Source organism: Maylandia zebra, linkage group LG17 (genome assembly GCF_041146795.1).
Source record: "Maylandia zebra isolate NMK-2024a linkage group LG17, Mzebra_GT3a, whole genome shotgun sequence".
NCBI classification, from domain to species: Eukaryota; Metazoa; Chordata; class Actinopteri; order Cichliformes; family Cichlidae; genus Maylandia; species Maylandia zebra.
In genome coordinates this window covers 1,448,713-1,472,232 of record NC_135183.1, presented here as the reverse complement: position 1 = coordinate 1,472,232, position 23,520 = coordinate 1,448,713, and the positions used below count along the sequence as shown (strand labels likewise).

Genomic DNA, 23,520 nt, shown 5'->3' with positions numbered 1-23,520 from the left:
CATTTACTCTGAGCCAAAGTGAAGCTTCTTCCTTAAAACTTTAAATAACTAAGAACAGCAACTGAAAATACTAACTATGCTTAATAATTCACTCCCCAAAATTAAATAATTTTCACAAATATTACACAAGAATGGTCATTTTAAGGACTGTATCTAGTGTGCCATTTCCTTCGTGCAAACAGTGAAAACGTTGTTTATTCCGTACTGTAAGACACCGGAATATCTGCGCTGCTCACAGTCCAAGCTAGCCAACACAGGAATCTACCATGCAAAGTGTTTGAGAATCATGAGAGGCCACCTTCACGTCCTACTGCAAATCCTTACAGTAGCGACATTGATTTAAGTACACTGAGGACCCTGATGATTATTAGAATATGTAATCTGACGATCAAAAATACAAGTGATCATGTGTGTAACAGCAGCACTTGTACCCATATACTTAAACTACGACAAGCTCTGATAAACATGCTCTGAGAGCCGGGTTGTAGTGATGAAAACTGCTTTCAGGTTTAGCAAAGTTTCTTAAATTTAAGTCAACAGTAAGAAGGAAAAGCTCTGAATGGCTTCACATACCTGGAATGCCTTATTCATGCTTTACTGATCGGAGAGCGAGTGAGATGAAAATGAATCTCCTCTAAGCAAGAACCAGGATGTGTACAAATGATCTGTGTGAGCAGAGACAGCTCCCTACTGCTCGCTGACTGAGCTCATTACTTCTGATATAATGAATGTGATTATTATTCAATATGTGTTTAAAATATGTCACCACTGTTTCCTCGGTCCTGACATGTTACTGCTGGCATGCTTAATAAATACGAACTTTAGCTCTCCTAAATAAGCTTGGATACAGTAGCAGAGTTGGGTTTGAAAATCATTGCACTGAATCTTTGCATTTGCATTTTACATGTTTTTGGGAAAAGAACATTTATTTGTGCTTCTTCAATTATATAAAAAAGCAGAGTTATTTTAATTTGTTACACTATATTCTCTCTTGTCTTACTGTGTGTGTGTGTGTGTGTGTGTGTGTGTGTGTGTGTGTGTGTGTGTGTGTGTGTGTGTGTGTGTGTGTGTGTGTGTGAACTTTTACTCTCACACAAGCATATTTAATCTTACAGTATCACATTTCTTATTTATATAAACCATCACTGACGGTGTCAGTGGTTCTAACTATGCTAACAACATGTTCAGATATGATTCCCAAACAGTGGAGTATATTATAAATTCACAGTAAGTTTGACAAATGACCTGAAAACTTTAAGTAGTCCTGGAAGTATGAGTCACAGTCAGGTCTGCAACTATGATTAACTGTACATGTATCGCAGTGTTCCCTTCCTGTCGAAGCCCAAAACATTAGTAGAAATTCTCATCAAAGCTTTGAATCCATCGTCTTTTTTAAGGTCTGTGTGAAAAGCTTCCTCGCTCCCTCGTGTTCACAGAGCTTAAGTACGGTAAGGTTGAGGCAGTATGGGGGAAGAACTTTTAGGTGATCTGTCTGTTGACTCACCAGCTCCAACCCCCCGTACATGTTACTCTTTGTTCTAAGCTATAAAACTGTCTGAGGCCTTCCATTATACAGCAGATGTTACAGTCAGGCAGCTGTGAGAGCTTCGGGGTGTGTGTAGAGAAACTCGGTGGCTGTCACTCACCAATGCAGGTCTTGCTGTCTGAGTGCAGGGCATACTTCTGGTGGCAGCCACACACAGGCCCCGTGTCTGTGTCGTTGCATGTGTGCTGGCAACCGCCATTTCCATAGTTACAGGTCACTGAAGATAACACAGACATCAGCTCTCTTTAGAGTTTATAATACAGTGCCAGTGTTCATTTACTTGTTTATTTGTCTATATTTGTTTACATTACTGATCTCTGGTCATTTGTGCTGTAAGACGCAATCAGATTTATGCTGGTCAACAAGTCAGCGTGAGTGAGAGGACAGAGAGAGAGCTAGAGGAGAATACACTGAGTGGGAATTAGATGGGATGGTAGCAGAAAAGGGAGAAGAAGTAAAAAAGAGAGGGAGCAAAAAGTTATTACGGTGGAAGAAAGGGCGAGAGAGAGGAAACGCATACTGAAGCATAAAGACATGGAGGAGAGAGAGAGACGGGATGTAACGGACGGAGAGGAGACTGAGCATCATGTTCAAATCATTTCCGTAGCAGTTTCTATATGTTGCTGTTTCTGAAACGACCGGACATTTTAAATACAAATACGCACAAAAAACAAGAAACCATCAATATTTGTCTGCCTAAGATCTGATATGTTTTACTCTTTCATCCACCTCAGCCTGGATGGAAAGCTAGCTTTATGGCTCCACAATAACATCAGAGTACCTCCTTCTTATTTGCAGCACAGGAGCTTTGTCTCTATAAGGGCACAGGAAGAACTGACTGTGTTGGTGATTGCCATCCTGGCTGCTGCCAGGGCCTAAGGAGCTTGGAAAGAAAAGTGTCTGGACTTTTTTAAGTTTCTTGAAGACGTTTCATCCAAGAAGCTTCTTCAGTTTTAAGAGCAATTGGTGGAGAGTCCCAGATTTAAGCCCTATGGGAGTGTCCCCAAGGGGGTCACGGACCCCCTATTGATCCTCCACCTAGTCACTTGGTTATGAGAGGTGAAACGTCTTCAAGAAACTTAAAAATGTCCAGACGCTTTTCTTTCCAAGCTCCTTAGACTACGATGACCTGGATGAAGCTTCACAGACCAAACAGTGATTACTTACGTGCACTGAATAAACTCTATACAAGACCAAAGGCTTGAGTTTGGTCATTAACCGTTCAGGGAAAGTAAAGTAAATCTTCCTGTAGTACTCAGGAACAGTGTCTGGTCTTAGTATCTAGCAGAGAAATTCAGTTTCAGCTTTTGTTCCTTGGAACATAAAAACAATCACCTATGAATTCCTATGTTATCATTTTTCCATCATTTTCAGGTCCTCCTATTTTGCCGAGAGTTCACAGGTCACAAAAACCAAGTGTAAATAGAAAAACTTAGATCCTTAAGACTCTTCATCCTGTGTCGATTAAGAACATCAAACATAGAGAACTGGAAATGCGATTAACAGGCATAAGAATGACAGAGGAAAGTGAGGTCTGTGCGTCTGTATGTGTGATACTGGAGGCTTTGCAGTCTGCCAGTTCTTTCATCACTCATTTACTACCGTCCACTGCTGCCATGCTCAACAGGCCAGCACAGCACCGGGTCCCTTGCCGCTAATGAAATATTACCACAGTGGGGGAAACATTAGAGCTTTTTTGAGGCTTTCAAAATCTTAATACTCTCACTGCCTAAAAGTATAGCGAGATGATTTGCCAAACATTGTAAGTGAAAGCTCACTTTCCCCCATCAAAAACAGCAGCCCAAAATTCCAGGGCTGCAGGCTCTAGGTGCGAGGAGTGAGAAACAGGAACTGAGTTGCAAAAGGACATGAAATCGCTCTTCTGAATCCTTCAGCACCTTCAGCTTGGCTTGAAACGCTTAGCTGATTTTGGTATTAAATGTCCAACCGTATATTTTACCACGGGAGGCCCGGTGGAATTGGTCCATTCATTGCTATTGCAGATGTTTATAACAGGAACATTTTGATCCTTCGTGGCACTAATACATCACCTCAATAAAATCAGGTCTATAAAACAAAGTGATAACACCTTGCTGTCATGTGAATTGTAAAATACAACGACAAGCACACATCTATGAAAAACGTATGTAGACTTAAAGGCACGCTGTGTCAGTGAGTTGACACGGACACTGTGTGCGTCGGTTTGGGTAAGTGAAGGTCAAATGTGATACATACATGTGCAGTCCTTCTGATTTTTGGCCAGCTCAAAGCCAGGACGGCATTCACACGACACGCCGCCTTTCCCCGGAGCTTCCCTGCAGATGTGGGCGCAGCCGTGGTCCTTGTTCATGCAGTTCATTCCATCTGGGTGGGAACACGGAGAATATTTAACACTTTACATAAAGAAAGCTTTTTTACCTGATTATACAGAAGCGAGAGGACAGTCCTGATCTTGACTGACTTAGCCCCTCAGTCTGAAACAAGCCTTTTTAGCTTTAATGAATTCTACTATTTGAAACTACTTTCTATGGGCAGAAATCTGTGCCATCAGACACTGAATTTGAATAAGTTAAATGTGAATTTGAATCGCTTGGATTGAATCTGAATTATAACTTGAATAAATGCTTTTAAAAGCTGAATATGAATTATCCTAATTTGAAATTCAATTTATTGGTTTGAAAATGATCATCACTAAATTGAAATTGAATTTTATATTTTGAAAATGAATTCATTTGCTTTGAAACTGCATTTTACCCTTTAAAAATTTAGCTCTTGAATAATTTCAGATTCACTTCTCACCGTTCAGTTTCAGTTCCAAAATTCAGTTTTTGGGACTTACATCCGGAGTAATGAGCGCAGATTAATAGAACTACGTTTTACTAGCGGACCGAAAGTGTTACTGACGGGAATCTACAGCGTCTTGAGCTGAATTAAGACTTCAGAAGTCATTCGTCATGTCGAATGACCAGCGGATAAACTTTCAGGTTGGTAATAAATGTATTACAAGAACAAGCGTCATGTTAACAAATGATAGCCGTACAGTAGCATTACAAAATGCAAAAAGGAGCCTTGAGTGTTAAACCCATATTACTCCAAAGGTGGTTTTTAGTTGTCTAGCTGACTATCCCGATTCCTCTGCTGACATCCTTCACCAACTTCATCATCCTTACACCCTTAATCACAGCTGTAAAAATCCCACAGGGTGCCGTAATCACACACGGCAGGTCAGCCGCAGTATTAAAAGGAGACAGCAAGGAGACTTGTAACTGAAGAACTGTGGTTTCTCTGTTAGATGTGTTATATGTGACAGCAAGCCCAATCTTCAGGGTGAGCTGAACAGCCAAGGGTCATTAAACCGCTGCTTTTCTTTCCTAATGCTACGAGCCAGAATGATGCTATCTGAAACCTCATTCTCACACACGGTAGAATCTCGACACGTCTTCATCAGGACCAATTAAAGTCTACATGTCAATGCTTGACCCATCTCAGCTTCCACTAAGGCTTTTTCTTGTCAGCACTTACTATTTCTTTGTTCTAGTCTGTTCATCCATTCGTTCAATCACAGAGGTCTGCTTGATGTGCTCTTAGTCTACTCCTGGTGATTTACAGAGCACATTGTGGCAAGAATATGTGAAATAGGACAGGGGAGGAAGCAAAGAAGCAGAGGATGGAGGATCAAGTAGTGAGGAAAACGCCAGCCAAAGATATCACTGAGCTCTGGCAAGAAATGGGGAATTCGTTTGGGTTTGTGTCACAATCAACTGACTTTCTCTACAAAACAGAAGTTGAAAATTTGATAGGGGGCTTCAGTTTGAAAGAACGGTTTGTTTCATCCTCGTAAGAAGTTGTTTTTCTTGCATAGCTTTTTAGTGGCTGGTTGCTCATACGACTCCTTTCACTTAATAACTGTTGAACAGTCTTTATTCTCCTGAAATGGGAGTGATAATGAATGATTAATGATTTTTAACTGTACACTCTTAATTTGACTATTCAATCAAAGTGCAAAATCAAAAGCACTCATGCAGGAACATACATTTACATACATTTACATAGCTGACAAAGAGTAAAACCAAATCCACCTCACATCACATAATTCAGCCAGATTGGCTGGTACTGATATGCAGCCAAATCTGGACCCTGTACAACTCATAAAATTAGCAGACCAATGATGCTAGAGGGTAAAAAGCTCTGAACATATGCCAAAGCATGCATAGATCTTATTTGAAAACTAAACTCATAAGAAAGCACTGTTTCTACAACCGGTTTAAACTTTGGAGAAGTCAAATAAACGGAGAGAGAGCGAGAAGACGGACACAGGCCCGGCCGTCAGCACAACTGAGCCTAAAACAGCAAACAGAGCTGCGGGCGCGAACTGTGGCCAACATGACGAGGGGGTTAGGCTGCCTGGCTAAGCCTAGAGCTCACTGACACACTCAGTGTGCTGCATGGGTTACTGGTGAAAAACGGCAGAGGTTCATGGACCAGATCTTAAGACGTTAGAACTATAATAAGTGTATGAAAATAAAACAAAGGATTTTTTAAACCCATACGAGAAAATGATAACGGTTGAATCAATTCCCATTTTAAAAAAAGTTGCACCAATAATGGAACAGTTAGGTGAATAAACACAACCGTAAGAAGTCAAAATCCATAAAATCTAACTGAAATTTTCTGATAAAGCAACCCAACAAACACCTTGAGTGACTCCTGCAGTCTGAACAAGCTGTAACAAAGACTTTCACTCTTTGTGAGTATAGTTAGGCGATATTTGCAGAAGTTATGCAGATCAGCTGTTTATGTGGGCATAACATAAAAACTACACACACACACAGCTGAAGCATGACTGAACGTCCCTTAACCAATGTGCTTTTTCAAAGGCATAAAGAATATTAATGCATTTAAAATATATATATATCTGACCTGACCTCTGACCTGTGGAGTCAGTGGTGCTTTGAAGTGAATAAAACACACCAAAAAACAATGATATGTGCTGCCTGTGCCAATTGTGACTGCATTTCTTCACTTAGCAGTGAAAAGGTAAAGAAAGGGTTGATCTTTCTTCTTTCCAGCTCAGTGTGCAGCTTTGTTTAGACAAAGAAGGTCAGCAGGTTTACAACTACTGAACGTCCTCGCTGGGAGCCCCAGAAGGTCCAGACAAAACACTGAGGCACATCCTCGTGGCCCTGTAGGAGCCCCCAGGATAGACTTTGCCTCTCACACAGGCTCTCCTCTGTCTCTTTTATTATCCTCTGTCTGTCTTTCTCTTTCACCTCTCTGCTTCTCTTTATCCAGCAGTCCTCACATCCCTCTCCTGCTCTCTCAGGAGGTCTGACTCCAGATGAGGTCCAAGCATATCACAGCCATGTTATTACAACCTGACTCTTGCAGCGTTACACCCCAAAGCCCAAAAGTCTGGCTGGCAAAGTACAATCAGAGACAGAAAAAAAGGAAGGAATGAAGTGAAAGACAGAGATGGATAGAGGGAGACAAACTGAAGAAAGACGAGAGGAATGTGGAAAAAGAATGTTAGAAGAAAGGCGAGAGAGGGACGCAGAGCGGGATAATTTAGAGTCTCCGAGTTACTCTCCTCCCCGTTTCCTTTGAGGGTGATGAGGAATGAGGTGATGCTGACAGCGAGTCTCACAACCCGATCTCCCCACTAGGGACAAATACACATTTGACAGCTCAATTCAACTGTAGATGTTAAAGTTTCAATAATGTGAAACACCTATACAAATACGACATAAATGGAGTCTGGGAGCTAGTTCGGTCTGTCAGTTGAACTGTGTTCGCCCCAGTATGCTCACATTATGTACCAAACACACCCCTCCCAATTTAGCAGCCAATTCTCAATAAAAAGGACATTTCCCTGACATGTTTCTACATCCACCCACGCCACCAACACCCACCTTCACTTTGCCGCTCCAAGTGGATAACTACTCATTACTCCTCTGTTCAAATGTGTGGCATGTTCATGGGGAATGACGATGATCACTTCAAATGTGTCTTTTCTGACTGAACTATATTTATAAATCCCATGAGATTAATAGAAACACCTTTTTAAAGTGAATTTCTTTTGTCAGTTACTCAGGTTCAAACTGGACACCTGATAGATGAAAACGATTAGACTTAGTTTGGTCAGAGTTCTCATCTTTATGCACTCATTTAATTCTCCACTGTGTAAAAAACACCTAATATTAAGCAGTAAATTGATATCCACTTATTTAACAAAAACATGACCATTGTTCACTGGCAGCACTACTGGCATCACATTTAGTGACCACTGGTTTCCTAACCACTGGTTGGATTTCTTGATGACAGCCACTTCTCCTTTGTACAGATAGATATCCCATGCAAGGGCTTGGCCGTGCATGATAGTTCCTCTTCGTCTTCCTCATCGTTTTCTAGCTTCAGCTGCCCGAGGCTTTTCTGGAACAACTCATCTCGGGGATCATCATTCACTAATCGTGGCCCTCTCGCTTTCCATTGCTCATAGAACCTCTGGGTAAGACTTTTGAAGTGTTTTGGTCTTGATGTCAGTGGCATTTATTTCCTCCTGTGACCAGCTTATTATTCCAGATGGGTATCTGTTGACTGGTAGGGTGTATGTTCATCTTCACTGAGTCCCACGGAGTTCCTGATGAATGCTATTAGTGGACAATTTGTCTTGTACAGTGCCAAGAACTCCAGTATCCATGTTTTCTTGTAGTCAGTTCAAGTGGTGCTCAGATTGGTCTGCCTGGTCTTAGTGTCCTGACGTACCATCAACCAGTTTTTTAAGTTTGTGCTTCGGCTCTCTGGTGTTATTTTCAGTATCTGAACTATGTCCATGGATTGACTCATATACCTGCTTGGCTTGGTTTCTATGATGCCTAAGAGGAGCTTCCATGTTGTGGAGAGGCAGGTAATCAGCAGGTAGCTTAATGGTGTTACACCCTTTGGAGCTTCATGATCAAGATTGTTCTACTCTGTGTGAGCCAGTCTGAATGAGTATCTGGTATAAGCTGCCTCCTTATTTGTGCTGCCAGGCAATTATGGAGTGTTGTTTAGCTTCTTCAGCCAGTAGGCATGGATCATGTCAGGTCCTGGTGCACTCCAGATCTTCATTGCAGAGACGTGTTGTTGGATGTCTGCTCTTAGATCCACCAGCCATTGATGTGACAACTCTTTCCCTCAGATGTTCTTCCAGCTCTGGGTGGGTCTGCCCTTGTGTGATCCTTCCTTTGTAGCTGAGAGTACACCCTGAATGGATCTTTGGAGATCAAAGCTCCTCGGGGTGGCTGTAGCTCAGGTGGTAGAGCAGGTCAGCTAGTAATTGGAAGGGTTGTGGTTTGATCCCTGTCTCCTCCGGTCTGCACGCCACATGTTTTTGGACTTTGGGGCGATGGTGGCTCAAGAGTTGTGTGTTCGTCTTGTAATCGGAAGGTTGCCGGTTCGAGCCCCGGCTCGGACAGTCTTGGTCGTTGTGTCCTTGGGCGAGACACTTCACCTACCGCCTACTGGTGGTGGCCAGAGGGGCCGACGGTGCGATATGGCAGCCTCACCTTCCCTGATTTTGACTTCCAACCTTCTTCTCCATTGGGCGCCTCCTGCATCCTTAAACTTAAACCCAAGTGCTCCTAGGATTACTCTGGTAGTGGTGTATATGAGCCATATGGTTTCAGTGTTACATCGTCTATTTCAGCTCCACTGCTCTCTTCTATCAGGGCTGGATCATTATTTCCATACGTTGTCCAATGCGCTCTAGCCCCAACATCTCCAGCTTTCATAGTAGCTTTCGGCCATTGAAGTTACTGCACTGAGCAACTAGGTGCTTCTTGGTCATTGCTGATGTTGGCTTTCTACTCATCAAATCAAATCAAATCCCTTTTATCATCACATCACATGTGCAGGTACATTGGTACAGTACATGTGAGTGAAATTCTTGTGTGTGAGCTCCACAAGCAACAGAGGTGTGCAAAAATACAATAACACAAGAACAAGCAAAATATAGGAATGGCTAAATCTGAGAATTATATGAATAATATATGTACAATATAAGCTGTCTCTCAGCCTGCTGGTTCGGGACCGGATGCTGCAGAACCTCCTTCCTGATGGAAGTAGTCTGAACAGTTTCTGGCTGGGGTGACTGGAGTCCTTGATGATCCTCCCCGCTTTCCTCAGGCACCGCTTCCTGTAGATGTCCTGGAGGGAGGGAAGCTCACCTCCAATTATCCGTTCAGAGCACCGCACTACTCGCTGGAGAGCTTTGTGGTTGTAGGCGGTGCTGTTGCCGTACCAGGTGGTGATGCATCCAGTGAGGATGCTCTCAATGGCACATCCATAGTTCCCAAATGCATTGCACATAGACCCTCTCACTGGGTTAGCTGGTCCAGTATCATTGCATTACTTATTATCAGTCCTTGCCCATATATGCCTTGTTCCTTCCTCCTGACTCAACCTCTGTATACTTCAATGAGTAAAACTGGTCAGCTATGCTGGTTGTGGGTTATAAGAGAGTAATTCATGTTTTGTTTAGGCAGAGAAACATTAAATAGTCGGGGAGGTCCAATAACCCTGAGCCTGAAATTTTGTCATGCTTCCTGTACATCCCACAAAAGTGGTGAACATAACAGGGATTTCAGCCATAAGCTTTTAGCTTCTGCTAAGCTTATAAATGATAAAAATTCTGTTCACTTCATTGAGCTGGCAATATTGCGTCACTGTTTTTTTAAGAACTGTGGAAAAAAATTCCAGTTATTTGACATCTACATGTCCAGTATCATGTAATCGTATACATTACTGCACACGTGCAAAGTACCATCAAAAATGAATGCCTAACCCTCTGACACTAAACACATTTTGAACCTCAAATATGGCTTCAAACTCGTGGGGACGGGCATTTTGTCCCCATTAGTGACTGTTGGTCCCCACAGTTATAGTAGCTTGCCAATCCTCACAAAGACAGACACACACACACACACACACACACACACACACACACACACACACACACACACACAAGTTTCCAGTTCAGTAGTCAGAAAACCACCCATAAAAGAAATCAAACAAACAGAAACAACCTCCACTTTAAAGAACACTTTTACATAAAAGCTTTGAAATCTGGGATATCAAACAGGAACAGTTTAAACAGTTTATATTGTTACAGTTTCCTCTTCAAAGAAAACCCAGTTGCAGACTAGCTAACAGAGCAGCTTGCCATCTGCAGTGCCTTGGGTACGGTTAAAGTCTATTTAGTGGTTTCAGTCGAGGAAATACTTCCAAAATGTTAAAAAAAAAAAACCCTCTATGCAAAACATCCTTTTAATTTTTCAAAGACATCAAACTTTGTTTTTGCTAACCCAGAAAATTATAAAACTAACCCTAACCAAGGGAATTCAGCAACTGGTTCCAAAAAGTGGAACTTTTCTCATTTTCTGACTTGGAGAAATAGGATGTGAAGAAATCTTCTTTACAAACTGGAGCAAAGAGGCTCTCCACCAGAAAAGAAAAAAGCAGCCCCTCTTAGCCATCGCCCCCCTCCCTCCACTTTTCCATCCATCTCTTGTAAATGCCATTTTAATTTAAATCTGTCAGCCGCTGGCTGTGTGTCTCTCACTGCTCTGCTCAAACCACAGTGCTATAGGTGCTAAGCCATGAATTTCAATGAGAGCTTTTCTTCAACTCGCTGCATTGAACTCCTTTAAATAAGGACTGTGCCTTTTTAATAACCCTCCCCAATCTCCTGGTTAAACACAAGAGGAAACAAGCACCATTCCCACCTACACACACACACACACACACACACAGAGTTTATTTTGCTTTCTTTCCATCATCTGGCTCTAACCTAAGACATATCGGCATATCAGGAATGCAGATTTAAATACTAACTTTGGTTTTGAGTTATGAGCATAATTACTTCAACAAGCATAACACCAAGCAATGATGCTGTATTATTATTATTATTATTATTACATTGTGGACAATGAAGTAAAACTTGGACAGCAGCTGAATCAGTTCACTAAGATAAAGTGCAGATAAATTGTTCTGAAATGTGGAATGGAAATATTGTTTTTATCTTCCACATAAATGAAGCCAAAAAGAAAAGCAACACACCCAGAGAAATAATACAGAGAGGCAGCAAATAACAAAAGGGAAATGTGGTCTTTGTTCACAGAAATGCAACCACTATGACACGTGCTATTAAAAGTCTTTAAAGTGTTTAAAGCTGCCAAAAAAAGGATTTAAAAATAGTTAATTTTTAAATAAACATTTGTTGTTGAAACAGTGTTTAAAGGCGTTTAATTGTAACATTGTTGTTCTCTATCAGTACAGGAGCTCGAGCATTCAAGATGAAGGTCTCCTTCATCCAACACATGTTTATATTTACTGTTTTGTTCATTTATTTTGAACAATTTTTCTACAAATCTAAAACATTACATTTCATAACATCAGTCACAAACAGGATGCAGCATCAAAAACCACCTTGGCTTTGGTCACTAGCAGATTACCATGGTCGCCTGTAGTTTGCATGGAAAATGTTAACACTCACTAACTAACCACCATGTGGTTGTGAAACCGTAACATTCACCTTCAAAGTAAAAGTTATCCCTTACAGTTTCACTACAGCTTAGCAAGTAATTGTGTTTGCAAACTACAGGGAGTGCAGAATTATTAGGCAAATGAGTATTTTGTCCACATTTAGTATTTAGTATTTATTTATTTATTGTCATTGTCAAGAACAATGAAATTGCGTTTGGGGCTTCCATACAACCCAAAAAAAAAAAAAAAAAAAAAAAAAAAATCCTCTTCATGCATGTTGTCTTACTCCAAGCTGTATAGGCTCGAAAGCCTACTACCAATTAAGCATATTAGGTGATGTGCATCTCTGTAATGAGAAGGGGTGTGGTCTAATGGCATCAACACCCTATATCAGGTGTGCATTATTATTAGGCAACGTCCTTTCCTTTGGCAAAATGGGTCAAAAGAAGGACTTGACGGGCTCAGAAAAGTCAAAAATAGTGAGATATCTTGCAGAGGGATGCAGCAGTCTCAAAATTGCAAAGCTTCTGAAGCGTGATCATCGAACAATCAAGCGTTTCATTCAAAATAGTCAACAGGGTCGCAAGAAGCGTGTGGAAAAACCAAGGCGCAAAATAACTGCCCATGAACTGAGAGAAGTCAAGCGTGCAGCTGCCAAGATGCCACTTGCCACCAGTTTGGCCATATTTCAGAGCTGCAACATCACTGGAGTGCCCAAAAGCACAAGGTGTGCAATACTCAGAGACATGGCCAAGGTAAGAAAGGCTGAAAGACGACCACCACTGAACAAGACACACAAGCTGAAACGTCAAGACTGGGCCAAGAAATATCTCAAGACTGGTTTTTCTAAGGTTTTATGGACTGATGAAATGAGAGTGAGTCTTGATGGGCCAGATGGATGGGCCCGTGGCTGGATTGGTAAAGGGCAGAGAGCTCCAGTCCCACTCAGACGCCAGCAAGGTAGAGGTGGAGTACTGGTTTGGGCTGGTATCATCAAAGATGAGCTTGTGGGGCCTTTTCGGGTTGAGGATGGAGTCAAGCTCAACTCCCAGTCCTACTGCCAGTTTCTGGAAGACACCTTCTTCAAGCAGTGGTACAGGAAGAAGTCTGCATCCTTCAAGAAAAACATGATTTTCATGCAGGACAATGCTCCATCACACGCGTCCAAGTACTCCACAGCGTGGCTGCAAGAAAGGGTATAAAAGAAGAAAAACTAATGACATGGCCTCCTTGTTCACCTGATCTGAACCCCATTGAGAACCTGTGGTCCATCATCAAATGTGAGATTTACAAGGAGGGAAAACAGTACACCTCTCTGAACAGTGTCTGGGAGGCTGTGGTTGCTGCTGCACGCAATGTTGATGGTGAACAGATCAAAACACTGACAGAATCCATGGATGGCAGGCTTTTGAGTGTCCTTGCAAAGAAAGGTGGCTATATTGGTCGCTGATTTGTTTTTGTTTTGTTTTTGAATGTCAGAAATGTATATTTGTGAATGTGGAGATGTTATATTGGTTTCACTGGTAAAAATAAATAATTGAAATGGGTATATATTTGTTTTTTGTTAAGTTGCCTAATAATTATGCACAGTAATAGTCACCTGCACACACAGATATCCCCCTAAAATAGCTCAAACTAAAAACAAACTAAAAACTACTTCCAAAAACATTCAGCTTTGATATTAATGAGTTTTTTGGGTTCATTGAGAACATGGTTGTTGTTCAATAATAACATTATTCCTCAAAAATACAACTTGCCTAATAATTCTGCACTCCTTGTAGTCTGCATCTTCACTGCACACTACGGGCAGCTGCAACAGTCTGGTAGCAACCAAAGCAATCGCAATTGTTTTTTCTGTGCAGCACCATATAGCTAATCGTCATCAGTTTAACTTAGCAACAACCATGACCACTCACAGTCATGCAGGCCTGGTGAACAGACCGGGCCTGCATGACTGTGGCTTTAGCAGTCAGTTTCACAGCCACTAACACTCCCAGCCAGTCTGGGCATACTAATGTTTTTGCTAACTGGTTACCAGGTAATTGCCAACCCGTCTCTATGGCTGTGGGACAGAGTCCTTGTTAATTATTCTTTCCATTATACTCCATTTCATCCACACAGTGTATCAAGTTAAACAAACTCAGCTTTGAGTCACATGACTGGGGCAACATGTCACATGCCTGTGAGTAGCCCTTCACAGACATTGCATCTTAGCATATCTTAGTCCAGACCACCATATAAATCTAATGAAGCAGTTTTTGTAATTACAAAAACAAAAGTAAAAAGGATGTAGAACTGTCACTATTATCTGTTGGTGTATAATTTTGCTGCTGCTGGATCCAGGTCCTGATACCAAGGACCTGATACGTGGTGTAAAGAAACTTGCAGGAATTTAAACAGCAGAATGTCTGAGGTGAGAAAGTGGCAACCAAGCCTGCTACAAGGTGTTGGGCAACAACTTAATCACTTTCTGTGAGGACAAGGCTTTATTCTTTATACAGGACACACCTACACCCATGGGCAGCCACACTACAGATATCCTGCTTGTTGGCTGGTTGCAGACTTTTGCACATCGGATAACATTGTTTTCAAATGAATATAAAAGTCACATTTAAAATTGGTCTGCTGCTTTTTATGATATGCCCACTGAAGAAGCCTGACATGATTTGGCAATAAGGTGAAAGAGCCATGAAACACATAATGTCAGCTGAGTAACGGATGGATCAACAGAACTATTGTTTGCATTTCATTTCTCCTTCCTATCCATCCCTCACCTGCAGTGTCTTTACTTCAAAACTAACACTCTGATTCAAAACTATAAATAAGTGATTAAAAAAAACACCCCATTATTACATGAGAGGTGTTTGGATTCAAGAGTCATTCACCAAAAATCACAGCACATGAGCAGCTACTGGATTCAAAGCAGATAATATACAAAATGGATGTGAGTGATTACACTCTGTAAGCGCCTAAACTGTCAATGCTGCCAAATAACCCAACTTTGACAACAGACTAAAAGCACCTGAACATTCACTGTGATTAATCACCTGTCTGAAGCAACTTACAAGTCCCTGCAAGTTGTCTTTCACAATGTACTGAAGTGAACTGGACTGCCTGAGCTTTAGCTATATCTAAAAACTGATGGAGTTCTTTGAAAAATGGTCAGCAGTTATGTTAAGTACACTTAATGTGTAGATAATGAGGTACAACCTGCAAACCACAAGCCTGCTCCTTAAACACACAAGCAGTGCGGGTGCTCATGCCCTCGGAGCTACAGCTATGGTGTCAAAGCAGCAATGCTTACATGGAAGCCAGAAACAAAAGCAGGGCAGCGTTTAGTGTGTAATGTTACCAGAGTCCAGCTGCTGATGTCATAGAGAGACAAATGTCCAGGGAACTGTTTGATGCACATAGTCACTGTTAACTGAAACAGTTTAAGCACAAAACACGTGTCCAAAGCAGGTAACTGATGAGAGTCAAAAACGTTTACTTCATGTGCAGATATATATGTGTGCGTGCGTGCGTGCGTGCGTGCGTGCGTGCGTGCGTGCGTGTGTGTGTGCATGTGTCTCATTTCCCATAAAGTCGTCTCCCCGTGTTTCCTGTGTTTGCTACTGTGCAGTGGCTGCTCACCAGCTCACCTCCACGCCCTCGTATTAAACATTTCCACCTACCAAAGACAAACTCTGAACTAAAAATACAGCCAGAACAGGGAGAAAAAATGGGAATTCGACCTTCCGCTCTCATGTAAATAAGTTATATTTACCCCTGAGAGAAAGACAAACAGAGGGATTACTCAGTTATTAGAATTTGCGTTAGGTTAAAAAGGTTAAAAATCACAAGCTGGAATAATATTTAAACAAAGTATTTATAAAATGAAAGAAGAGGGTTTTGGGAGGAAAGCATTAGAGTGTGCTTTGAGTGTGTGTGCATATGAATGTATCTGATCAGCCCATAGTGTGTAGTTCACTCCTGAGACACACAAAAGCAGCTTTTACGTGTTAAAACAGAATTGAGACACATGCCTGGCAACATTTAACATACTCAGAAACTCACAGCATCCAAAGCCAGATGCAAACATCAAGCTTTTCTTTTACCTGCACTGACCAGGAAAGTGAATACAAAGGATAAACATAGACCATTTTAGGTCCGGTTCTTTAATGTGGGGTATGAAAAGACACGAGTGCTGCAGTTTGGCTCGTCGTGCAGGGAAAACACACAAAACAAGATGGTTCAGCTTTATCAAATATGCCACTAAACCGTGACAAGGAGCAAGCATTCATACACTCAGCCTTATCTTTATGGACAGCAGAGAAATGCATGAAATCCTTTCATAGCTGCAGAGTTTGCAACATTTCTGGTAGTACTGTAGGTAGGTAGTAAGAAACCTCAAATCTTTTCATGTGTGGAAAGTAACAAAGTAGAAATACTTTGTTACTGTACTTCAGTAAAAATTTGAGGTACCTGTACTGATTTTGAATATTCATTTTTCTGACAACTTTTGACCTTTTTACAGGCGTGGGCTGCATCTTGTTGTATTCAGTGGCGTAAATCCACAAAGAGCAGTAAACCTCAAAGCAACAGCAGCACATGTTGGGATCCTTTTACCCACTCAGACTATCTCAGGAGTCCCACTGACGGCACTCATTCTTCTGTTAGGTTTGGAGGGGAAGTAAAAAAAATATTATATGTTCATATATGTTATTATATTATTATTAGATTAATATAGCATGAGGTGCAGTTGGCTTTGCATACATCGTTCCTTTTTTGAATACATTTCAGAGGCTGTACTTTTTCACTTTTATTTGAGGAAAGAAGTTGAATTAGTAATTCAGGGTATGTACTTGAATGTGTGTATTTTTGCCACCTCAGATAATCGACACTGCGGTCAGTCTGAGCTCATTGTTGATGCTTGTAGGCGTGATAAAGCCATTATAAAGCTTGTATACAGAGGTGAAAGTGTACAAGTGGTGCTTAAGAGCATTATCAACTATACAAAATACAATACAGAATAAATGCTGCCCTCAACAGCAAGCCTGACCCATAGTCCATTATTGTACTTTAGACTGCTGGAAAGTATCCAGTAGCTTATTCTCACACTTTTCATAACATAAAAATAATTATTCAGTGTCCTTTTAGGAACATTTCACAAGGACACTGAATGTAAGCTTAAATATATCAATCTGCCCTTTTTTCACTCTCAGTTGAGTCACTGCAGTCGTTGATTCTATTTTAGGGGCTTTTGCATCAACACATTAAACACTATAAAAACAAGTATCAGGTTCCTAATTGTCAAACTAACAATCATTTACAGTGAAGCTGTCGATATGAACCTTAATGGCATTATTTCTAGCTTTCGGTTAGCTTAGCTTTCAATTGATGCTATGATGATAGCAGCCAGGTACACAGAGTTCCCTGTACTTAAGGTTCCCACGTGGCCCAAGCCTGTCATTTAAAAGCTCTCTGTACCTCCAATTTCCTGCTATGGTTTGTTTAAACTGAGAATTCCTCTGTCATGAAGAGGATGTGTATGTGTGCGAGTCACTGTGTGTGTGTGTGTGTGTGTGTGTGTGTGTGTGTGTGTGTGTGACTGTTGTGCAACAACCTTAGCCTCAGTCTGCTTCCTCTCCTCGCACAGCTCCAAATAAACAGCACTGCTCCAATCCACTATGTTTTTCTCACTGTTTATTTTTCTCTTTTTCTACCCAAACATACACACCTCCCCCACAGCCTGCTCCCACTGCTCTCTTTCCTTCTCTCTCTTGACACGGTACAATATGTGCATATATATATATATATATATATTGTGTGGATTATCTCATTATTTCAAATAATTCCCAACTCGATTAGTTAGTTATGCTGCTATAGGCTCGGGGTGCTTGAGGACTTCGTGTCCTAACTCCATGTATTTGTATCCTGGGCTTAAAGCAGGATCTACAGGTGGGGGGACGCTAAGTTCCAGTGGAGCAATGCACCACGAGAAATGACTCACTTACAAAAAAGTCACATAAGAATTTCTACTGTGAGCTTCAATTTATTTGCTTTCATGGTGGACAGACTGTGGTCCACTGACCCGTGCTGCTACTGGCTCTGAGCTTTACTGCTCTTTGTTGATGTAGCCAGCTATATTCTACAATATATAAGCACATGTTACATAGATATTATGACTACTTTCAAACCCATATAAATTCAAATAGATGAGTCCAACCAAAGTCCTTCTAGAATCATCTCCTCTGACTCATCAGTCCCATTGGACCAGTAATTTTGAACCATTATCTAAATGAACTTTTTTTTCAGACAAATCTCTTAGATGTTTGACACCAACATTACACAACTTACAATCCAAAAGTCTTTGGGTGCCATCTGCTACTATCAGGTCCTAATATAGCAATGACTGCAGACACCCCAACCTGCACCCATCCAGAATCGTCACAATCACCTGTCCTCCTCGTCATACATTGTTTCTAAAATGCAGCCTGTCCATCTTTAGCTAGAAAGACAGATTATGTACCAAACCACACAGAAACATTTTGTTTGTCTTTGTCGAGCTGTTTAAAATCCTGCATTTGAAAAAGTTACTTGTGCCTAAAGGTGTGAATTGATGACAGGAATAAGAAGGAAAAAATCATTTTAATAATCATTTTATTTACTGATTAACCAAAGATATCTAACATTTGCCTATTTTGTCCTTTTTCTTTTTCATGGTCTCTCTATGCTCTTCTGCATTAACCCCGTCCTTGCTTGGTTCTGCCGAAGATCTTGTCCTGTTAAAGGGGAGTTTTCCTGTCCACCATTGCCAAGTGCTTGCTCTGACTGGCAAAGGGCTGTCCTTTTTGCCATCTGGTTATCGATGTAACCACACTACAGAAACGTCAGCTTACACTCAAAATGCTAAAAATACTGCTGGCGGCCAGAAGCAGGTACACCTGTGTGACATCTGACTTGAGTTATTCCATTCACAAGATTTTCTGAAAACTTGAGTTCAAGATCACTGAAATTCGAAGTTGCCTGAGATTTTGAGTAGATGCCTTTGCTATCGATTTCCTTCTATGAGGCTTTGTTCTCGAGTTATCACATTCACAATCTTGGCTGCTCACCTGCAGGGTGATGACAACACCCCATCAGCCGTTCACACGTGGGGGGTAAAAAGCATCAGCAAACAAAGGACGCTGCAGTAAATACAAACCATTAATGTAACATGATACTGTAAATTTAGTTGCATTACACTTACAAACATGTCCTCGCTTCCTTTACAAAGGTGGGCTTTGTAGTCATACGTAAATACTAAGATCACACGTCTGTTGTCATTAGGACAGGAAGTTGTGTTGGTGTGTGAGACTGGACCCTATAGGGTTTATATTGTTAACTCATAATTAGGAGACAGTGCATTTCAGGCCATTTTACAGAGAAACGAGAAAGTAATACAACGAGAAGTATAAAAAATTACTTTCCCCTCGGAGTAATCAAGTAACATCCTCCCTTCTTATTAAGAAGAGTTGTGTGTAATATGTGTAAAACATTTTTTGAGTAACAACCCCAACACTGATCAAAACAAAGAGGGGAAATGCCTCCAACACACAAACACTTGACCACACATCACACAATTAATTTGCATTAATATAATGTGTTTGATATTCTGCTTAGAGTCCGAATGGAACTGATAAGTGACTCGATAATGGAATCAGAATTGCTTAATTCATATCAATTCCCATTCCTAGTGTCCATACCTAAAAAACTGAAAGAAAGGTCCTCATCATCTTTATTGGGGATTTGTGTTGATGTGTGAGACTGTAGGTTTATATTGTTAACTGGTAATTAGGTGACACTGCATTTCAGGTCACTTTACAGAGTCATGAGAAAGTAATCTAATGAGTAATGTAGCAGATTACTTCTAAGAAATGTAATGGGTAATACATTACCAACAATCCCAACACTGGCTTGTTGAAGATATTGTGGGGTTAACCTAGTACGCAATGACCAGTGTCTACCAAAGAAGAGACCTGTAGGAAAACACATGCACTGAGGCATCAAAGGTGTTTAGGGTAACCACAAACTAACCACAAACTAACCACAAACTAACCACAAACTAACCACAAACTAACAATATTAAGCAGGTGGATTTAACATGGTTGCAGATCGGCGGTGCTTTGCGCACTCAGCTGTACTTATACCACTGTTACTGAATTTCCCAGAGGAAACCACCCGAGGGATTAAGAAAGTTCTATCTAATCGAATCTTATCTAAAGTTCATAAGATTGCAGGGGTTTCCAAAACTGGTCTCTGCTGGTTCAGTCTGTAAAACACACAGGACAGCTCGCGCACAACTGTGAGGCTGAAAACTGACTTCATGGAAACACTCAGACGCAGAATCGTTAAAATGTATCTTGATAACTAACAATCAGCATCGTGATTCTTTCTTTCTAGCAGCGTATTTTTCTTACCCAATATTAAAAATCCTCAAGTCCTTGGGTTCCACAGTTCACAGAGATTCAGCCGACCATGGCGTCCGCATGAAATGGTGTTTAAAATTCCCAACCTACTGCCAAGTCCAACTTTGCCAGGAATTTTGGTGTTGAGCTCCGAGAAGAATTTACAAGCATATTGTTTTCACTGTGTTTGGCTGAGGCCACATTGTCCAAAAGGCACAATAAATAAATCAGACAAAGAGAAGACCTCAGTCAGCTCAGAAGCATCAATTTATTCTGTAATACTACACTGCAACTAATCAACCTCTGCACTGCTGCTGCAAATCATAAAAAGTCAGGGTCACAGACAGTAACGTGAAACTTTCACTGGTTTAATTAAATGATGGCTAAATAACTGATGGCACAAGCTTTAGCCTGAAGTCAGCAGGTAACCCAAAGCCCCAGTTGACAATCCAGATCTCCCATTTTCGAAATCCCCAAAATGGAAAATAGCCTCTCTGTTCAACACGCATGTCACCGTTGGGCCTTTGAGCCATACCTGACTCATGCTGTCATAGCTTTCTCACGTCATGACAGATCGGGAACATTTGCTGGGAGGGCTACTTCCCAAATCAAAATTGGGAGCTCGCAGGCCAGAGTTTGGTTCTCGTCTGGATGTGCTTCAGACAGAGCTATGAAGCACAACAGAGTGGAAAACACACCATAATGGAACAAACAATTGTTGCTAGGCTTTATTATCCCCCAGCCGAGTGTCAGGAAGAAAGAAATGAGCCGCGAGCTGACACTTACCATATGCAAAGCAACAACCTAACACACAGCGTCTCTCCTTCTCTCACACAGACTCCTCTGCTTTTACAAACACCAAACAGTTGTATGTCTAATCGTTTGTCTCTAGAGTCTGTTAGAAATGATTCAAACTTTTAATACCTACAGTATGTTCGAATCTCTGCAGTAAAACGTTGTGTTCAGCAGCATCAAATGCTGCACGGAGGTCTGAGATGAGTCCACTGTCAGAGACCATAAGAACCTCCAATAGTGCTGTTTCTGCACTGTGATCAACTCTTTGAAGACTTTGTGAAATAAATGGAAGGTTGGAGATTCTCACTCTGTCTGGTGTGAAAAATTGCTGCTCATACTCACGCTGGTCATACAGTGTAGATCGTTGTGAAGTGCAGGAACTGTTCATTTCTACTGGTCTTCACAAATCTTTAAACAAATCACAAACCCATATAATATGTTTCCATAAATACATTTTGAGGCAGATAATCTGACTCAGCATTTACCGTCAGGTGAACTACAAATGATCACCAACATAATATCCTGAAAATACCAGAGCTTAAAGAAATTCTATATTGCACCACATAAAGTTACATTTTTATCTATCTAGTTACAGAGTACAGTTTTTTGGGGGCTCAGTTGCTTTTAAATAGTTTGACCTACTTTAGAAATAGTTAATTTTCTGCAAACTAGTGGTTGGAGACGCTCCAAAGAGTCACCACATAGCTAAGAGGCTATTAGATGACTAACGGGAAAGGAAAAGAAGGAAAAGGAAAGTTCTGCTCCATGAATCTGTTTTCATTTGAGGACTGTCAATCACTGATTTATAAAATATTATTTTACAAATACTATATAATTTAGTTATTAGTTATTCAACTGAAACCATGTGAGAAGCTTAGAAGAAGAATGTCTCTTTGGTGGAACTGTTGGACATCTTAAGTGGGACAAACGGCCCAAGCGGGACATTGTCTTTTATGTACATTATGTACGATTTTTTTAAGATGCAGAATTCTTCATTAATGCTCTGAAATAAATGCTGTTCAGCATCTTCTGACATATAGTGAAGCGGAAAATGAAATCTGGGTCATCACAGCATCAGTATGAGATATAAAAAGCTGCGTTCTTTGTGTAATCTGCAGAACTTGTACAGATTACATAAAGAACAGGAAGAAGGAGAAGATACAGGATTAGGGAAGGTGGGCTTGGAAATGTGCAGGGAGATTCCTGTGGGATATTGGGATGCTGCTGCTATTCCTGTCCAGTGAGAGGTTCAGGAGACAAGCTCTTGATTGAGGAGCTCTGGATGGGGCGGTGCAGTGGCGGTTAAAGGCTTGAGACAGCCAGCAAGAGCAGGGCAGCAGAAATATACCACAAGCATCTTCACTGGTTGTTTACCATGAAGATCCCCCTGACAGCAGCAGGGATTACACAATCTAAAAAGTACACAGCACAGAGGACGGGGTGGACAGACAGGAAGACCAGAAGTACTGAGACTGAGAAGGTGCTGTTTCTCTGTTAAGGTGGATTCCTAAAAGCATCGATGAAAAACAAATTTAGTGTTAACATAAATGAATGGATTAAATGAAATGGATCATTCAGTTTTTCAAATACATGATAATCTGCGCTGTGGATAGTTGACCAAACTTCGTCGGCTACATTACACAGAAATGAAGAAGAGGAAGTGTCCCTAGCTGTCACCTGAATCTGCTTCCCCTTTTGTAAGATGTGGAGAGAGCAAAAAGACAGGCATTTTATGGTGTTTCCAGTGAGCAAACACACATCTATTTGTGGATCTCTCTCCGAACATCTCAACAGAGAATCCTCTAACATCCTGATACTAGCTCCTACGTGCCTTCACCCTGACCACACCAACACTGTGACCACTCAGGCTAGAGAGGGACAGCACAGAGAGGCCAGTCTATCTCTGCCTTTTCCTTTTACCTCACTTTTCTCTCCTCTAACTCACCCTTCAGCACTTTGCCCCAGTGTCCCCTTTATGTGTCACTGAATAGAAGACAGATGACTGTCTTCTCATGTGTCTTTGAACCTGATTGCAACACTGTGCTCATTCATAGGCCCATTTATTGCATTTATAGAACGAGAAGAGAAAGCAACCCCTGTCCGTGTCAGGATCACTGGTCCTTCAGTGGTCCTTGCCACCACACATTGAGTGGATATTAAATGTGACAGATTGAATGGGTTACAACAGCAGGATAGTTTCAAAGGATTTAAAGAACCACAGCTGGCATC

The 23,520-nt window shown here is 41.2% G+C and overlaps 1 protein-coding gene across 2 annotated transcripts in view; it reads right to left on the bottom strand.

Moving 5' to 3' along the window:
- scube1 (signal peptide, CUB domain, EGF-like 1) overlaps window positions 1-23,520 on the bottom strand; it is a 118,064-nt gene that overhangs the window by 47,809 nt on the left and 46,735 nt on the right. For both annotated transcript variants that reach the window (XM_076875747.1, XM_076875748.1), the window contains exons 5-6: window positions 3,782-3,910; window positions 1,647-1,763 (exon numbers count right to left, since the gene is read on the bottom strand). In XM_076875747.1, the coding sequence (XP_076731862.1) occupies window positions 1,647-1,763; window positions 3,782-3,910 (246 nt within the window). The remainder of the gene's footprint in view (window positions 1-1,646; window positions 1,764-3,781; window positions 3,911-23,520) is intronic.